Source organism: Salmo salar, chromosome 04, assembly GCF_965601325.2.
Source record: "Salmo salar chromosome 04, fSalSal1, whole genome shotgun sequence".
NCBI classification, from domain to species: Eukaryota; Metazoa; Chordata; class Actinopteri; order Salmoniformes; family Salmonidae; genus Salmo; species Salmo salar.
The window spans coordinates 70,755,532-70,775,011 of NC_138294.1; the positions used below are offsets into that span (position 1 = coordinate 70,755,532).

At 42.9% G+C, this 19,480-nt stretch overlaps 1 protein-coding gene across 3 annotated transcripts in view; it reads left to right on the top strand.

Annotated features, from left to right (window-relative positions):
* LOC106603666 (roundabout homolog 3) overlaps positions 1 to 14,866 on the top strand; it is a 269,644-nt gene extending 254,778 nt beyond the window's left edge. For 2 of the 3 annotated variants that reach the window (XM_014197617.3, XM_082974682.1), the window contains exons 20-27: positions 4,906 to 5,193; positions 5,545 to 5,695; positions 8,498 to 8,722; positions 9,102 to 9,298; positions 9,590 to 9,706; positions 9,947 to 10,093; positions 10,479 to 10,627; positions 14,135 to 14,866. In XM_014197617.3, coding sequence (XP_014053092.3) covers positions 4,906 to 5,193; positions 5,545 to 5,695; positions 8,498 to 8,722; positions 9,102 to 9,298; positions 9,590 to 9,706; positions 9,947 to 10,093; positions 10,479 to 10,627; positions 14,135 to 14,146 — 1,286 coding nt within the window. In that variant the 3' untranslated portion in view covers positions 14,147 to 14,866. The remainder of the gene's footprint in view (positions 1 to 4,905; positions 5,194 to 5,544; positions 5,696 to 8,497; positions 8,723 to 9,101; positions 9,299 to 9,589; positions 9,707 to 9,946; positions 10,094 to 10,478; positions 10,628 to 14,134) is intronic. The other variant, XM_082974681.1, reaches the window with a different exon arrangement.
* The last annotated feature ends 4,614 nt before the right edge of the window (positions 14,867 to 19,480 follow it).

Below are 19,480 nucleotides of genomic sequence, written 5' to 3' on the forward strand. Positions count from 1 at the left end.
GCCGTAATGAAATGAGCCGTTACAGTAAGGTAGCTCTAGACGTCTAACTGTCTGTTGTTTGAGCAACAGACCTCATTCCTGACAACTTGCTCTCAAGTAGTTTTTTGTTGTTGTTGTTGTATAAGGCAGGTATTAATGTCTAGGCAAAATGTGTACGGGAAGGAATAGTGAAGCGCGGCTCGACCACTTTAAACATGTTTCTGAACCCTGCATTCTCTACCACAGAGAAGGGTCTCATATCTGCCGCTATGAATTTTGCCTTCCCTGCGTTGATTTCTTTAGCCCTACCGGAGTCAGCCGCATGTTGTTGCCTGAAGGCTGTGGGGAGAAGTGGTTGCCGATTGGTTGCTGTTTCATTTTTTCGCCTAGTTACTGATTGGCACTTTGGGGTGATGTCGGCGCGAATGAGTAGTCATGTTACTCATATTGCCACTCGAATAGGCTATCAGCAATGAACAGAGCCTACATGTCGTAGAAGTTTTATCCACCACTCGTTGGCAATCCCCGTTATAGTTTACAGGGAAACTGAAATGTTCCCAGACGGCAGACCTGAATGATTACTGGGGCGTCTTCTAGTTCTGGCTCGCCAATGCTTGCCATGTTGCTCCTTTGCATTTAGCTAACTGCTAATTCCTTCATAAGCTAATTGCTGCTACGACGGTCTCTCAGCTCTGTTCTCGCTGGAGTGAAATAACTAATGAGCGGAGCTGCAGACAACTATAAACAACTTTATTACTATGTGGATATTTTTCCCACGCTAATTTATACGCCATTGGTTTATGCAACAATATTTTTTTTTACAATGAAATATATATATACATATATTTTCCTAGGTATAATATATGATTAATATATTGTTCGGTTCGCAGTACGTACCGAACCGTGCACCGTGGACGAATACATGTACCGTTTCACCCCTAACTGTAACTGTAATTATGATCTTCGTCACAAAAAGCATTACAAAAGTACAATCAAAAATAAATATAAACATCTTGGCATTAAATGGAGTCTGGAGTTTAGAAGACTGCTTGATGAAGAATGGATGACTGTCCGGTATTAGCTATAGAGTCAATGCTTCTAAAATGCCTTTGCACTAGATTTGAGATTTTATTAATTTTGAAAATCTGAAATGATGTATGCGCTGCAAAGAAATACAATAGGCACCCTTTTATAGGCTGAAACAGCAGACTTGTTTGTCTTGGCGAACAGCGTTCAGATTCCCTTTGCAGAAGCCTACTTAAGCTTTGTGTAGCCAGTTTGCAGTCTGTGTCGATGCAATCATTTGTTTTTATGTTTTCAAAATGATTTTGCTTTTGGTGTTGATTAGGAACCGTGTCTAAAAAGTCAATACTTGTGAGCTGGTCCTAGTGATTGGGCCTGTTTGAGAGGTAACAAGCGTTCCTCTACTATAGAGACTAAACTTGGGGGCATGTGCTGAGAAAAATATTATAGATAAGCCCTCACCTGGCTCCTCTTGAAGCAAAATCACGCCATCCTCCATCAAATGTGGACCTACTGACAAAAGCTTCGACTTGACTCAGTATCTGTTCAAGCAAAGGGATATCGTGGATAAAGGGGCAAAACAAAAGACAGAAAAGAAAGGAAAAGAAGGACCAAAAGATCTTACAAAACTTGAGAAAATCCTAAAATGTCTCACAGATCCGGTATCAAAAATCTATGCATACTTTTTACAGAGATCCATACCAATTTTTGATGTCGGAAATCTGATTCTACAACGAGAGGCACCGTGCATTCAAATTTTACTGTCAACTTTAGAGATGCAACTGCAGAAACTAATGTCCTACTGCAAGCCAGACACTGTCACTACCATGATGGCAGAAACAAGTAGTGGTGTAAAGCCTACAATCTACCTGGAGAGACCCAGCTTCCTGACGAGGAGCTGTCCATTGGCCAGGACACCCGCAACTACATAGGAAGCCAAGGCAAGCTGGATCTGAAGACCTTCTATGTAGATGTCAGAAACGTATTTTCTTCTGCAGTAGACTACATGTTGCTGAAATTTCCATTGGGAGATGTGCTCCTCCAGCATGCAGTGGTCGTGTGACATTGCCAACAGGCAGACTGCCAAGTTCTCATCCCTCAACTTTTTCATGGCACGCTTTCCCTGCATTATTCCTGAGGGATCCGCTGTTGATCTGTTGGAAGATTAGTTTAGACTCTATCAGTCAACAACCTTTGAGCAGAGTCTGGTCAACATGCACAAGAATCAGGCCTGAAGAGAAATCAGCACAATGAAAGGGGGGGGGGGGGGGGGCAGGCTGGTCTACTCCCACCTTTCGGCTGTGATGCTGGGGATATTGGTCATATTCCACAGCAATGCAGACTGCGAACGAATATTCAGTCTTGTTTCCAAGAACAAAACCCAGTACAGAGCCTCCCTCAGTACAGACATGCTGAGTGCCCTCGTTACCAAGAAAGTTTCAATAATTGTCAGAGGAACTGTTTGCCACAGAGAAGTCTACCCTGATGCTCTGCTGCGTAAGGCTAAATCTGCTAGTTACCAGGCAAATCTGTCTAGGAAATGATTTCCTGAACATTTGAAGGTCTCCAGAAGATTTGTTCTCACCCACTGTTTCCTATCAAAGCTTTTTGTTTTTATTATGGATAACATGTTTATTTGACACTGATGCCCTGCTTTAAACATTTGTTATTCTTATCATATCAGAGTTTAAAAAAAATATGTTTGTACATTTTGTACCTAAACAAATAACTTATTATTATTTGTTTAATAAAATAAAAAAGAAGGATAAAGGCCCTTTGTGTGTTCTTTCTAATTAGATGGGGTGGCAGGTAGCCTAGTGGTTAGAGTATTGAGCCAGTAACCGAAAGGTCGCTGGATCGAATCCCCGAGCTGACAGGGTAAAAATCTGTTGTTCTACCCCTGAACAAGGCAGTTAACACACTTTTCCCCGGTAGGCCGTCATTGTAAATAAGAATTTGTTCTTAACTGACTTGCCTAGTAAAATATATTGTTAGTGACTTTTACCATATGTGTAAATGGAATGCTGTCAAGAAAGAAAGTATTCCAAACAAACGAGCGTGCTATGTGCGTGAGTTGAATCTTCAATTTCCTGTGTGCGTCTGGTACTCTAAAATGTTGGACAGGGTTGGCAGGTCTGAATATCTTCTGCAAACCAAACAGGTTGAATTGTTGTAATTTTTTATTTTCTTGTGCTTAACTAACTACTGTATCCTGTATACAGTGCATTCGGAAAGTATTCAGACCCCTTCCCTTTTTCCACATTTTGTTACGTTACAGCCTTATTCTAACATGGATTAAACCATTTTTTCCTCATCAATCTACACACAATACACCATAATGATAAAGCAAAAACTGTTTTTTAGAATAACTGAAATACCTTATTTACATAAGTATATGAGACTCAAAACTAAGCTCCGGTGCATCCTGTTTCCATTGATCATCCTTGATGTTTCTACAACTTGATTGGAGTCCACATGTGGTAAATTCTATTGATTGTACATGATTTTTAAAGGCACACACCTGTCTATATACACAGTTGACAGTGCATGTCGGAGCAAAAACCAAGCCATGAGGTTGAAGGAATTGTCCGTAGACCTCTGAGACAGGATTGTGTCGAGGCACAGATCTGGGGAAGAGTACCATTTTCTTTTGTTCAGCATTGAAGGTCCCCAAGAACACAGTGGCCTCCATCGTTCTTAAATAGAAGAAGTTTGGAACCACCAAGACTCTTCCTAGAGCTGGCCACCTGGCCAAACTGAGCAATCGGGGGAGAAGGGCCTTGATCAGGTCGCCGATGGTCACTCTGACAGAGGTCTAGAGTTCCTCTCTGGAGATGGGAGAACTTTCCAGAAAGACAACTATCTCTGCAGCACTCCACCAATCAGACCTTTATGGTTGAGTGGCCAGATGGAAGCCACTCCTCTGTAAAAGGCATAGGACAGCCCGCTTAGAGTTTGCCAAAAAGCACCTAAAGGACTCTCAGACCATGAGAAACAAGATTCTCTGGTCTGATGAAACCAAGATTGAACTCTTTGTCCTGAATGCCAAGTGTCACATCTGGAGGAAACCTCCTGGCACCATCCTTACTGTGACACATGGTGGTGGCAACATCATGCTGTGGGGGTGTTTTTCAGCGGCAGGGACTGGGAGACTAGTCAGGATCGAGGGAAAGATGAACGGAGCGAAGTACTTAAGAGATCCTTGTTGAAAACCTGCTCCAGAGTGCCCAGGACCTCAGACTGGGGCGAAGGTTCACCTTCCAACAGGATGACAACCCTAAGCACACAGCCAAGACAATGCAGGAGTGGCTTTGGGACAAGTTTCTGATTGTCCTTCAGTGGCCCAGCCAGAGCCCAGACTTGAACCCAATCGAACATCTCTGGAGAGACCTGAAAATAGCCTTGCAGCAATACTCCCCATCCAACCTGACAGAATTTAAGAGGATATGCAGAGAAGAATGTGAGAAACTCCCCAAATACAGGTGTGCCAAGCTTGTAGCGTCATACCCAAGAAGAGTCAAGGCTGTAATCGTTGCCAAAGGTGCTTCAACAAAGTACTGAGTAAAGGGTATGAATTCTTATGTAAATGTGATATTTAAGTTTTTATTTCTAAAAACCAGCTTTTACTTTGTCATTATGGGGTATTGTGTGTAGATTGATGAGGGGAAAAAAACATTTGAATCCATTTTAGAATGAGGCTGTAACATAACAAAATGTGGAAAAAGTCAAGGTGTCTGAATTCTTTCCGAATACACTGTATATCATGGTAACTGTTTTGGGTAATACAAGAATCGCTTAACTCACATAACAATACTAACTCTGCAGTTGAATAACATTATTACCATAAGTCAGTCACCTGTCACCTGAATCTGACTTCTCACTTCTGACCCCTCTCACCACCAGAAGCGGGCATCTCTAACTACTTGAACCAGACAGAGAAGTACAGCACGGGCAGCTCCAACGAAGGTCCTATCTACAGCACCATCGACCCCAACGCCGAGGACCTGCATAGCTTCAACAGCCCCTACTCCTCCACCACGCCCTACGCCAGCACTCCCATCATGCCCTTCACCAACCAGGCGCTCCAGGGCTCTCACAGCCCCACAGAGCAAGATGGCGGCCACTGGATCACCCAGCCCGCAGGACCCTCTTCCCAGTACGCCCAGCCCGAGCGCTGCAGAACGGACTGCGGTAAGACAGTGTTTAAGACTGTGTTTCCATTGGTAAATGGTTCAGGGTGGGGCACCAAGACCCCAAAGCAACATTCACAAAATGTAAACATAATAACTGGAGGCACCTTGACATTTTTGAAGCCATGAAACCGTATTACGGTACCTACTAGCTAGCTACAAGAGAGGTAGCGGTAGCTAACCTACTGTGTAACACTGATTCATGTCTCCAAAAATGACAAGGGATCTCCAGTTTTGTTTCCATTTTGCGGTTTGTGACATATACCCTTTTCAAGAGTATTAAAACGAATTTAGAGACCTTAGGACCTCCATTGAACAGCACTAAACCAGCTCTTTGTGTGTCTATGTGTAGGTAAACCCAAGCAGAAGTCCATGGGGAAGGCGGTGAAGACCCCCTCTCTAAAATGGACCGAAGCCCTCCCCCCACCCCCCTCATCTGGGGAGCTGGAGCATTGTGTGGTAGAGGATATGCCCATGGATAACCATGAGGACATGGAGCTAGGGTAAGCACACAGACACACATGAATACACATAAGCGTGAACACATGCGCACACACACACTCTTACGATGTCTGGCATAACACACACCAACTAAACACACACATACACATCAGCTACACCATCTTCTTGCTAACTTTGAGGTCATACTGATTGAGGTATGGTAGCTCTCTCATGTAACCTCTGTGGACAATCTTTATAGGTCTGTATACTGTCCTATGGACCTTTGACTCTCTCACACTGTGTTTCTCTTGGCCCATGTCCTTGCACTCTCAGGCCTCACTGACACATAGTGGTGGGCCAGGGCTTTGTGTGGAGGTTAATGACGTTAGCCTTACTTTGCCTTTCTGTCTGACAGGACAGTATCTTCTTTGGTCTCTCTCTGTTAACCTGTTGCTATCTCTGGACCTCAATGCACCTTTTATTCCAGGTCCCCGCTGAACCACATTACTGTCACACTGCAAAATGGATACACACGAATTCGTCTACACACATAGTCACACATGCATGCACGCACACACTTCATATACCGTAATTTCCGGACTATTAAGCGTACCTGAATATAAGCCGCACCCACTGAATTTAATTTTTTTTTAAATATTTTGAACATAAATAAGCTGCACATGTCTATAAGCCGCAGGTGCCTACCGGTACATTGAAACATTTTAGTCATTTAGCAGACGCTCTTATCCAGAGCGACTTACAGTAGTGAATGCATACATTTCATACATTATTATTTTTTTCCCATACTGGTCCCCCGTGGGAATCAAACCCACAACCCTGGCGTTGCAAACACCATGCTCTACCAACTGAGCCACACGGGAAACAAATGAACTTTACACAGGCTTTAACGAAACACGGCTTGTAACAAAAAGAAATAGGCTTTAACGAAACACGGCTTGTAACAAAAAATGAAAGAATTAGCAGTAAACAGTAGCCTACCAAGAAAGTCATTGGTCACTATCTTCCTCCTCCTGTGCACTGAAACCATTCGGTGTCAGAGTTGAATAGCCTCAGAATTGCTTCATCCGATATTGGATCGTTTTCATTGTCGCTCTCGTCACTTTCATCCGGAGGCAAATCCCCCGCTGAGCCCTCTTCAACACACAGCAGTCCAGCCTTTCGAAACCCGTTGATGATAGTGGATTTTGTGACAATGCTCCACGCTGTCAGGACCCACTGGCAGACTTGACCATAAGTTGCTCTTCGCATGCGGCCTGTTTTAGTGAAGGATTTCTCCCCACTTGTCATCCAAGCCTCCCACTGAACACGGAGCGCCACCTTAAATGCACGATTTACACTGATGTCGAGTGGCTGCAAATACTTTGTTGTGCCCCCAGGAATCAGAGAGACAAAATGACTACCGTAATCAGAATGATGGGAAGTTTGAGAGCGCTCGATTTAATCTAAACAGTAAGCAAAAAAGTTGTTTGACCTTAACCCGTTCGGCAATTTCATTAGTCTAATGAAAGCTTCATGCCGCCAAAAAACTGAGCACGTCACAGGATGTGTTTTTTGGGGAAAAAAAAAAGGAAAACGGGAAAAATCCATATATTAGCCACGTCATTGTTTAAGCCGCGAGGTTCAAAGCCTGGGAAAAAAGTTGCGGCTTATAGTCCGGAAATTACGGTAACACAGTATTGTCAAGGCCAGCAAGTCAGTATTCATAACGTTTTGGCAAGGGGACCATTCACTTATCGCTCCTAACTGCCACTCACTCCTCCCGAATTGTCTAGTCTAGCAGCTCAACTAAAGCAGCCATGAGGCTTAGAAACTTCTACCTCTAAGCATTTCTGACAGCTAGATTACATTGGCGCTATCCAAGAAGCTAACAGGCAGTTAGCAATTTAGCCACCATACCCAAGTCCCAACCCTCTTACACATTGACCCCGTTAGCTAATGACATTAGCCTACGTTAGCCCATTCCCCTTCTCATGTTCTTTTCTCCTTGGTCACCAGAACAAAGTAATCATTCAGCAGCCTTCTCATGCACCCCCCCGCAGTTAGCAGAGATTGGTGATGAACCCACGATAACAGCGTTAACCTATGAGTTAGCCCCTGTGGCTAGCTGAGAGGAACGTTGGCCTGGCATTATTACATTAACTAGCTTACTCCCTGGCCTCGGCCATTTCCTCCATGATGTACACACACATGAACACACTTGGCACTCACACACACACGAACGCGCACACACATACTTCTCTACCAAACACAAATGTATAAAAACTGATTCCATGCACACGTATGAAAAACATAGCTGAAAAACATTTCCCATGTTGTGAAGAAGCCAGTTCAGTTTGATGAAAATGCCTTAGGCATAGAAGGACATGGAATGTGATTATTTTCACCCAGGTGAAGTCTCTTGTTCAGACATGGCCCTCAGCAGACCTGTAACAGGTATAGTGTTGCCCACAGGGAAGACTGTCTAATGATGCTGTAGAGCCGTGGAAATCAATACAGTACAGACAAATACTGTAGGCATTAGAGAGGGAGGGCCACCCATAGAATTAGGAATTAGAATACTTAATAATTTAATAGGATCTCTTTGGAGCCACCATCGATAATGTGTTATGATCGATCTACTGCTCCATAGCACCAACTGCACAAGCAGTGACGTAGTGGTGACTGTTTTATAATGGTCCAGATAGAAGTTGCCCTTAGACACAGATCTAAGAACAGTTTATCCTGCCCAATCCTGACCATTAATACGGAAAATGTAAAAACTGCCCATAGATAATTTTCTCTAGGGTCCACGTCATCCTCCTCTTTCTAAAGTGAACCTATGGAATAATTAAATTTAATCGCAGGTCTGATGAGGAAGAGTGGTGCCCGCCCCTTCCGGAAAGAACCTATCTGATCGAGGGCGGCAAGGAAGGTCCTGCCCCTCCCCTCAGGGGTGACGCCTCGTCCCCCGCCACCTCCTATAGTCACCAGTCCACCGCCACCCTCACGCCATCGCCCAGAGAGGAGAGCCGCCATCCACCCCACAACACAGCACGCCTTCACCACCTTGATGGGCAGCAGCTAGCATGGTATGACATGTCAAATTCTAAAAGTCACGTCATGTATGTACAAACACATGGTTTGATGCCATTCCATTTGCTCCGTACCAGCCATTATTATGAGCCGTTCTCCCCTCAGCAGCCTCCACTGATACTAATGGTGATGGCAGTAAATACCTCTTCTTCAAATTAATAAGATGGTAACAATATAGGTATAATCATTGCTTTGGTATGGTAATTGCCCAATGTCATTAACAGCAGATAACACAATGCTCATGATATGAGCATTAAAATCCCCACTCAAATAATCAAAACAATAATTCAATTGTGTAACATATCATCGTAGTAAAATAACAGAAGTATGTCATTGCTATTGCTAACCACCCACTCTTTCTTTGCCGTTATACAGTAGGTTACCTTGCGGTCCCGTCCCAGTGCCCCGGGCGCCCAGCCCGCCCCTCACCCAGTCCAACCCCAACCTCTCAGCCCAGCAACACAGTGAGGGCTCCGAGGGGGGCACACCGCTCCGCAACGGCTTGGCCCACCGCCGTGACATCAGCCAGGGGGCAGCACTGAGTGCCGACAATGTCAGCTCCACCACACCTGGTCAGTGACGCATACCGCTCTGTGCAAACACACACGAGTGAATTCACCACATACGGATGTGCATAAACACATACATTCAAAGCCAGAAGTGCATGCACACGCATGTACACACACAGAAAATGAATTACATTTATATCCAATATGTAATTCATGTTATTAGTAACACCTAAACAATCATCTGAAATTACATAAGGCATTGCAATGTTATTATTTATCCATGTATAGTGCTTCAAAGGACCAATGTCCAATTACCTTCTAGTAATGTTTTCTGTCTTTCTGGCTGACCTACAGTAAGAGCTCAGCCCTCCCCAGCTGACAACACACACACTCCCCCCGGCTTGAAGTCTCGAGTGAAAAAGAAGACTTCCAAAAGCGGAGCTTACAGAAGAGAGGTGCTTAACCAAGGAGGTGAGTGTGTTTGTGATCATATATTCGTTGATTTGTTTGTTCACACGCACGCACGCACACACGCAAACACACACACGAGCGTGTGCGTGTGAGTGAACAAACAAATCAATGAATATATGTTGGGCATGAGCATGTCTCTGTGTGCATAAAGCCTACATTATTGCCTTTATGTTTATATATTTACTGGTCTTCCAGTGCAGTCCAACCCTAACCCTGTTGTCCATGTTTCTTCTCCTCAAGACCTCCCTCCTCCACCAGAGCCACCTCCAGAGAATGGAGCAGTGCGGTGCCCAGCAAGAGCTGTAGACTGTGGCCAAGCATCCCTGGACAGAGAGGGAGAAAGGAGCGCCCCCTACAGGAAGGGATCAGGACAGCGATCCCAAGATGGTGAGTGGTGCAGATACTGAAGTGTGGTGTGCAAACTCACACACATGCACAGTCTCATATTCACAATACACACACAAGCACAGCCAGAGCCTTTGCAGTTGCCTAGTAGCACTCACTCCCAAACACAGTCACTCTTTCACCCAGAAAAGACTAATTCACACAAATAATAATACATAAATCAATTATGCTCATAAACCCATTCTCACACACACACAAACTGTCATATGAATACATTTAATTTCACAAATCCATCCATTAAAACTCTTATTACTTCTTACTTCTTTTTTCCTTCAAGACCCTCTTTCATCAGTAGAATAACCATTTGTCTCACTCTCCATTCCCAATATGGAAATCCCTGACCCTAATTCTCCCATCTCCTCCACAGATGAGGACCTGATCCCGTACAGCAAGCCCAGCTACTTGGCGGGGCGGGGGTGTCAGGTGTCCAGTAACTGCTCCACTACAGGAAGCTCCTCGTCGCGGGGCTCCACGGGGTCACGAGGGGGTCCCGGATCAGGCAGGAAACGCAATGAGGTGAGACAAGGGCTCTGGTTCTTGGGAGCCACAATATCTGTTGTTTTTTTCTTCTCTCTGGCATTTAGTTGAACTGTTCATATCAAGAAGGGGGGCAAGAAGAGACTACATTAGTAGGAATAGTGGTAATATAAGGGGATCATGGTTGGTTCTAGTTATTGAGAGCTATATTGTCTGCTGGAGTTCAGTGGTTCATAGAGGGGTGAGAAGAGATACTACAGCAGAGGCCACCTAGGGTAATGTCATGATTACTGTCTTAGCTAAGACGGGACAGGCAATTCTTTGTCTACTGTTCTCCTTTAAAAATTCGCTAGTCAACTGAGAGTGTCAGCTCACTATCTTTCCCTGTAGTTGTTGTATCTCACTTGGCCAAAACTGTTGCCGCTTTCATAGACCATGTACTATAAAAATAGATATTGAATTAATTCAGTTGTACCCCTCTACCACGCATTGGTCTTTGTCAATAAAGCAAAGGTACCGGAATGCATTAGAAAATAAAGCATTGCATGCATATCATTGCATTTGCATAGTGGCATAGAGCAGTAGAGTAGAGGCTCTTACAGAAGTTGCACACATTGGGAGCATTTTTAGTAGCCAAGGATCCAGGAAAAATGTAACCTTTTATAAACACATTTCATGCAATTCTACGTCATTTTACATGACTGGAGACTCTGGTAGAATCTTTTTTATTGCACACAAATAATTGAAATGGCAGGCTACTTTGACACTGACAAACTGAGAATCTGAGATGAATAAAAACGACCTCGTCTTGAATCCATCAATAGCCTAGGCCTAGGTGTGTGGAGACACATATTGTAGGCTACAATGTGAGGAGGAAATTATAGTCCTAAAAATGCTTTCCAGTTTCTCTGACTCACCCAAAGATACGCAGCTCACTCACTGGTGATGGCCATGCGCTTGTGCCAAAAGCCTGTCTCTCTCTCTCGTAAAACAATATTTGGAAGTTGATCAAATATTTTGGTAGCCTACAGTATAGTCTTTTCAGCAGGAGCCATTTGCTTTCCAACCTGTGTTTTCCCTCGATTCTATTTGAAATATTATGAAAGGCCTGTTTTGTCTGCATGCTGTTTTTTTACTGACAGATTTGCCGCGTGTTCCCGACTGTAGACTATTCCTTGTTAGTGGGCTACATTCAACAGTTAGGCTACTTTTTTAAAAGAAGCAATTGATCCTCTGTGGCTAAATTATAGGCTTTCTCATGGTGTAGTAAGCTATTCTGAAGTATTTCATTTATTTCTGAACAGACAGCAGTAAGTCTATAATTTTGGCAAATTTATTTCAATTTATCTGTCGGCGAAAGGCTCCTCCAGAAGCCTCTATGATTCTATTAGGAAATAAATGAAGTGCAACACTGGAGAGAGGTTCCTGTCTATCAGAGCAGGGACGCACAGAGAACATAAAAAGTTCATCTCATTCTAGTTATGTGAGAGATACTGATGCGCATCTCACACAGCCATGGCCACGCGTTGGTCTCAAACATAGGTTACCATATTGCACAAACCATAAACCCAGGCCAGCCCAACCCAAATTAACTCTTAGAATATTTGGCCCGGGCTGAAAATCTACTTTTTGACATCACGTTTTTTTGTGGGGGCAGGAGAATTAAGGAAAAGACAACTCAAATGAACTTTGATCGCTTTGATTACAATTTTTACATTGAAAAAAGTGAAAAGAATTTTTAATACCTGGAGAGGGTACCGGATCCAGCCAAATAGGTGCCGGAACAAAACAGTCCATAACTGAGAGGTGGTTATACTGTCTATGGTTCAGTGCTAGTGTCATACATAAATAATCATTCATTAGCATGGAAATGCTGACACGACGGATAACTGAGCAAAATGACAAACCTTGTCAAGCGTGTAGTACAAATACTATATATTGTATCTCTATAAAAAAAATCTGTGTACATACTCACAAATGCTTCATCTCTCTCCATTAAAATACACACACACACACACACACACACACACACACACACACACACACACACACACACACACACACACACACACACACACACACACACACACACACACACACACACACACACACACACACACACACACACAACACCAAACCCCCCCTGCACAGTGTATAATAATGTCAAGGATAGCCCCGTACCCCACTCTCCCTCTATAGTGCACTACTGTGGGAACACTTCTCTGCGTGATCGTTGCTTATATGCACTCCCTGCAGGCTCCCTAGTGAGGGGGATGCCCCTCTCCCCCTCACCTCCACTGCCCTTCTTGCTCCACCAGGACCATAAAAGCCAGAGTATTACAATAGAGGGACTGTGTGTTTCACTGGGGAGCCAGTTGCGGGTTACCCCTCTTTCTGTCATGGTGCTGAGCCTTATGTTTCCACTTGGACAGAGCGGTTGAATGGGGTATCTGTGTGATTGGGGATGGAGTTGTTCTTTATCCCCCCCAGTGGGGGATACGTTTTGTGTGACTCCCTCAGATCTTGACTTCCTCGATTAACGGCCAATCCCTCGGGTGATTACAGAGTCAAGTAATCCATGAAGGACGAACCAGAGCTGCTCCCATAGGGCGGTTGACTAGCGTTTGGATTACAGTGAGATAGAGCTGAATAGGGGTTTTGCCCTGGTTTAGAAACATTTTATGATGGTTATTAGTAAAAATGTGGGTTTTCTCCCAAAAGTGTATACTTAAAAGCAGCTGAGTAAAGTACTTAAATAAAAATTATTTAACATACTACTTAAGCTGCTTTTCAGGGTATCTGTACTTTATATTACCATTTATATTTTTTACAACTTTTGCTTTTACTTTACAACATTTTAAAGAACATTATGTGCTTTTTACTCCATAAATTTTCTCTGACTCCCAAAAGTACTATTTTATTTTACACTTAACAGGACAGGAAAATGATCCAATTTACACACTTATCAAGAGAATATCCCTGGTCAAATTACTGCCTCTGATCTGGCGGACTCACAAAACCCCACATGCTTCGTTTGTAAATTATGTCTGAGTGTTGGAGTGTGCACCTGCCTATCTGTAAATTAAAATAACAAGATAATCGTGCAGTCTGGTTTGCTTAATATAAGGAATTTGAAATGATTCATACTTTTACTTTTGATACTTAAGTATATTTTAGCAATTACATTTACTTTTGATACTTAAGTATATTTAAAACCAAATACTTTTACTATTTTTTATATTAAAGAATCTTTACTTTCACTCAAGTATGACTATTGGGTACTTTTTCCACGACTGCTTAAAAGCCACCTCCTTAGGGTTTTTACGCTCCTGTCATTTAGTTTTGTATCTGGTTATGGGTTCTGTTTTGAAAATAAATTGACAAATAAATACATGTTGTTGTATTCAAAACTAGCGATGTAGACAACCTTTGTGATTTATGAGACATGCCTTGTGAGAGCTCATTACTGTTATGTGCAGATAATAATTTCAGCGTTTTCCCCCTTTTATTCATATGTTGACACGTCTGTCTGTCTGTCTGTTGCAGGAAATGAGATAAATGGATACCGGAAGACTCGCAGAAAACAAAACACCTTTGGCGTTCGATGTTCCTTTGATGCCTCCCATTTTCTTTCTTCGATCAAAGCAAACAGAAAAAAAATGAAGATCACTTTCTGAAGAACAATGGAATAAGAACGGATTTTCATACATTTTTTTATATTATTATGATTATTTATGACTCTCGGGCTCGGCCCGTATTCATTTGCAAATAGCCATTGCTGTACTGTTTTTACGTGGGCTCTGGATAAAGGGAAAGAAAAAGTATATTGTATTTATAAGGAAAAACACATGTATAAAAAGTTAATGTCTTGAATGTGCCAACGTCATTTTGTAGAACTGTATACTGTTCGGAAAGCATAAAGACTATTGCACTCTTGTTGTGGTGGAGAAACAACAACAAATATGAAGCACAAAGTGTGTTCATGTCAGGCAGCTGGCTGGACAGCGTAACCTGCAGGGGTCCTCGTCCACTCAGGATCCCTATCGCCCGTGGTCCGATGAGAATATTATTTAGAACTTTTATTTTATTTTTATTTTTTTTTACAGAGGAAGCTAGTTGTGAACCGACAGACCGACAACGTTGTGAAAAGATTGTAACCGTCACTTTTGAAGGACTGTTGCTGCGATTGTGCGACGACTTGCATATTCTGTCAACTAACTTTTTGGTAGTCTTGTTGTTTTGTAATAATACAATAAAATACATTTGTTGAACAATAAATTGGGTACTTTTTTGGACTTTACAAGTCATGTTTCATAAGAATGTCTAGAAATAAGTTTACTGTGTATGACCCCACCCCCCCCCCTTCTATCCAGGTGGATTGAAAATGTAAAAGCTTAGCTGAAGTCATGTTTTCTTTATTTTCTTCCTGAAGCCTCTGCCTATTCACAGTACATTCCACCTGGTTGGCTCTGCATGGAGAAGTATGCAATTCCCAGTGTGAGGGGCCTTAACACAGAGCGATAAATAGCACGCACCCTCTCCACTGCCCACCTGAGACATCACACACAACCCTGAGGTGACCTGTCACACACACACACACACACACACACACACACACACACACACACACACACACACACACACACACACACACACACACACACACACACACACACACACACACACACACACACACACTAGAGTGTCCTGGGAGTACTCTCATTGTGCCCCAGCAGTGAACTGAAAAAGGGCACGATGGGTTGTCTTTGTACTGTACTGTAGCCTACTGTTGTGCCCTGGAAAAACAAGGCATGTTGCAGAAATTAGTCTTTTGAGCCTAGCTGGATCAAGGAGTAATTCAAATGGGAGTGGGAATGGGACTGCTCCCTGTGTAGTTAATTAGGATCACAAGTCAGGTCACAAGAAACACAGACAAAGACAGGAGACACACAAGTCGCCGAATTAACATATTCAGACCAACTCATATTATAGCTCAGCTCGACAGAGACTACCTAAAACAATGATGTACGACCGATATAAAGCACTTCTACCCTATGTATCCCTAAACGCTGAATCAACTCTTGAGAACAAAATATACTGAGCTATCGCTGACAGACTAGCTCACAGGCCCTCTCAACACACTGTAGACAGGGAAGAGCCTTTAGGACTTGCCCTCAAACCTCACCCCCACTTATCTCCCACCTTCATAGCATCCTGGAAGGCCCCTTTCCCGCCTTCACCCCCCCCCCCCCCCCCCACATTTCTTCTCTGTTGCCATTAATCATCCAGCTCATTCATTAGGCCAGTGTCAAGCCAGAAACGCCCACTAGAGAAAGAGAGAATAGTCTGAGAAAGAGAGAGCAAGATGGAGAGATGAGGAGTTGGGGATTGGGTGGGTCATTAAAACCCCTGTCCCATCCAACATGTCACATTCCAATTTCCATGTTAATTGCATGGCAGAGAAGAGATGGATGCTTTTGACTTTTAGGCAGACGTCTGTACGCAAAATGGGTCGCAAATAAAGCCGTATGCAGTCATGAGGATATGTGAGCAGAAGAAAATCGTATGTATGTATGAACGTAAACTTTTGTGGATTGAATATTAGTTAGTTGAATTAGTGTTTGAAGAGAAGAGTAGAGAAAGGAGAAGAGAAGAGGAAAGGAGAAGTGGAGGAGAAGAGAAGAGGAAAGGAGAAAAGAAGAGAGGAAGCTGAAGGGACCCTTCTGTCTAATCTGGTCCAGACCGGATCTGGGTCACAGAAGGCAGGCTCCCATGGGGTCTGAGCAATTCACCATAGACTCTAATCACACAATGCACAGGAAACACCACCAACCAGGACCACCAAACACTCCCAATATGACACCACCACAGAGCACTGAGTGTTGGGGCGACAGGTAGCCTAGTGGTTAGAGCGCTGGACTAGTAACTGAAAGGTTGCATAGATCAAATCCCCGAGCTGACAAGGTACAAAATCTGACGTTCTGCCCCTGAACAAGGCAGTTAACCCACTGTTCCTAGGCTGTCATTGAAAATAAGAATTTGTTCTTAACTGGCTTGCCTGGTAAAATAAAAAACATGGACAGTTGATGTTGGAAATTTACATACATTTAGGTTGGATTCATTAAAACTTGTTTTTCAACCACTCCACAAATTTCTTGTTAACAAACTATAGTTTTGGGAAGTCAGTTAGGACATCTACTTTGTACATGACACAAGACATTTTTCCAACAATTGTTTAGACATATTATTTCACTTATAATTCACTGTATCACAATTCCAGTGGGTCAGAGGTTTACATACACTAAGTTGACTGTGCCTTTAAACAGCTTGGAAAATTCACGAAAATGATGTCATGGCTTTAGAAGCTTCTGACAGGCTAATTGACATCATTTGAGTCAATTGGAGGTGTACCTGTGGATGTATTTCAAGGCCTACCTTCGAACTCAGTACCTCTTTGCTTGACATCATGGGAAAGTCAAAAGAAATCAGCCAAGACCTCAGAAAAAAAATTGTAGACCTCCACAAGTCTAGTTCATCCTTGGGAGCAATTTCCAAATGCCTGAAGGTACCACGTTCATCTGTACAAACAATGGTACGCAAGTATAAACACCATGGGACTACGCAGCCGTCATGCCGCTCAGGAAGGAGACGTGTTCTGTCTCCTAGAGATGAACGTACTTTGGTGCGAAAAGTGCAAATCAATCCCAGAACAACAGCAAAGGACCTTGTGAAGATGCTGGAGGAAACAGGTACAAAAGTTTCTATATCCACAGTAAAACGAGTCCTATATTGATATAACCTGAAAGGCCGCTCAGCAAGGAAGAAGCCACTGCTCCAAAGCCGCCATAAAAAAAAACCAGACTATGGTTTGCAACTGCACATGGGGACAAAGATTGTACTTTTTGGAGAAATGTCCTCTGGTCTGATGAAACAAAAATATAACTGTTTGGCCATAATGACCATCGTTATGTTTGGAGGAAAAAGGGGGAGGCTTGCAAGCTGAAGAACACAATCCCAACCGTGAAGCACGGGGGTGGCAGCATCATGTTGTGGGGGTGCTTTGCTGCAGGAGGGACTGGTGCACTTCACAAAATAGATGGCATCATGAGGAGGAAAATAATGTGGCTATATTGAAGCAACATCAAGGCATCAGTCAGGAAGTTAAAGCTTGGTTGCAAATGGGAATTCCAAACAGATAATGATCCCAAGCATACTTCCAAAGTTGTGGCAAAATGGCTTAAGGATAACAAAGTCAAGGTATTGGAGTGGCCATCACAAAGCCCTAACCTCAATCCTATAGACAATTTGTGGGCAGAACTGAAAAAGTGTGTGAGAGCAAGGAGGCCTACAAACCTGACTCAGTTACACCAGGTCTGTCAGGAGGAATGGGCCAAAATTCCCTCAACTTATTGTGGGAAGCTTGTGAAAGGCTACCTGAAACATTTGACCCAAGTTAAATAATTTAAAGGCAATGCTACCAAATACTAATTGAGTATGTAAACTTCTGATCCACTGGGAATGCAATGAAAGAAATAAAAGCTGAAATAAATTATTCTCTCTACTATTTTTCAGACATTTCACATTCTTAACTGACCTAAGACAGGGAATTGTTACTCTGATTAAATGTCAGGAATGGTGAAAAACTGAGTTTACATGTATTTGGCTAGGCTGTATGTAAACTTCTGACTTCAACTGTATGTGGGTTTGTGTGATGGAGGTAAGCTGGTTACATAGTATTGCCAGACATACAGAGTGGATATGGATTGCTCATGTGTGCCACATTGATTTCCAGTTAGTTAAATCATTGTCACTTTAACATGCAACTGTAAATACATTTGTCACAGTTCAGTGTACAACTTTTAATTGCAATTTTACCTCTGCCCAGATGGTTGTGGGTGTGCTTTGAAAGCAAGGAATCCCACAAAAACACACAGAAATTATATTCAGTTAATACGCAGCATTGCCTGCCCAGAGAGGTGGGATGTAAGAAAATTACTTGCCATAAATTCTGTACAAGCAGAGCCACTGAATATTATTGTCCAATGATCCAGTCAAATCTAACTGGACATCCCAGTCCAAATACACGAGGAAGCATTGGATTACTTCTCTCTCATTCAAAGTTATACTCCCTAGAGAAAGCAGTGACCAAACACAGATGGCATAATATAATTTTTCTCCCAAAATGCCTAATCCCTCTGGTGAAATGGCAGTTATGACATAAAAATGTATATGTATATAAAAACAGAAAGAACGTGAGATAAAAAGTACAAAACAAGCATCAAAGCAGACCTGGGTTGAATATTTATTTTTATAATTTCAAATACTGCAGCTGTGTTTGAGCAAGCATGGCGAAATGGAATCAAAAGAATACTCCCAAATGTATAAATCTCGCACATTTGTCACTCGAGGCAGGCTAAAGCAAACACTCAAAGTATTTAAAAGATTGCAAATTATATTTGAACCCAGGTCTGCTTGGCGGCAGACATTGGGGCACAGTTTCTGTGTTCTCTGTCCGGGCCAATGGATTACCTACAGGCTATAAAAAGCTGCCATTTTGGCACAGGCCTAACCCAGCGGTACCATGTGTTTGTGTGTAGGGGGAAGGAAGTGTGTGTGTGTGCAAATGTGCATGAATTAAGTGTGTGCATGCTTGTGTGTGTGTGTGTCACTGTTGTGTGCATACGCTTGTGTGGGTGGAGTGGGGACTGGTAGCTTTTTGTGCTGAGCATATGGCCGTGGGGTAGTGAGCACTGTGATATGAAGGCTAATCCCTCTGGATGTGTAGCCTACACATACGAGGAAAGATGAAGACACTGTTGTGCAATGTCATTTCTGTCTGTTTGTGGTAGTGGGAAATGGGGATTAACACTAAGTAACAACTCAATACAGACT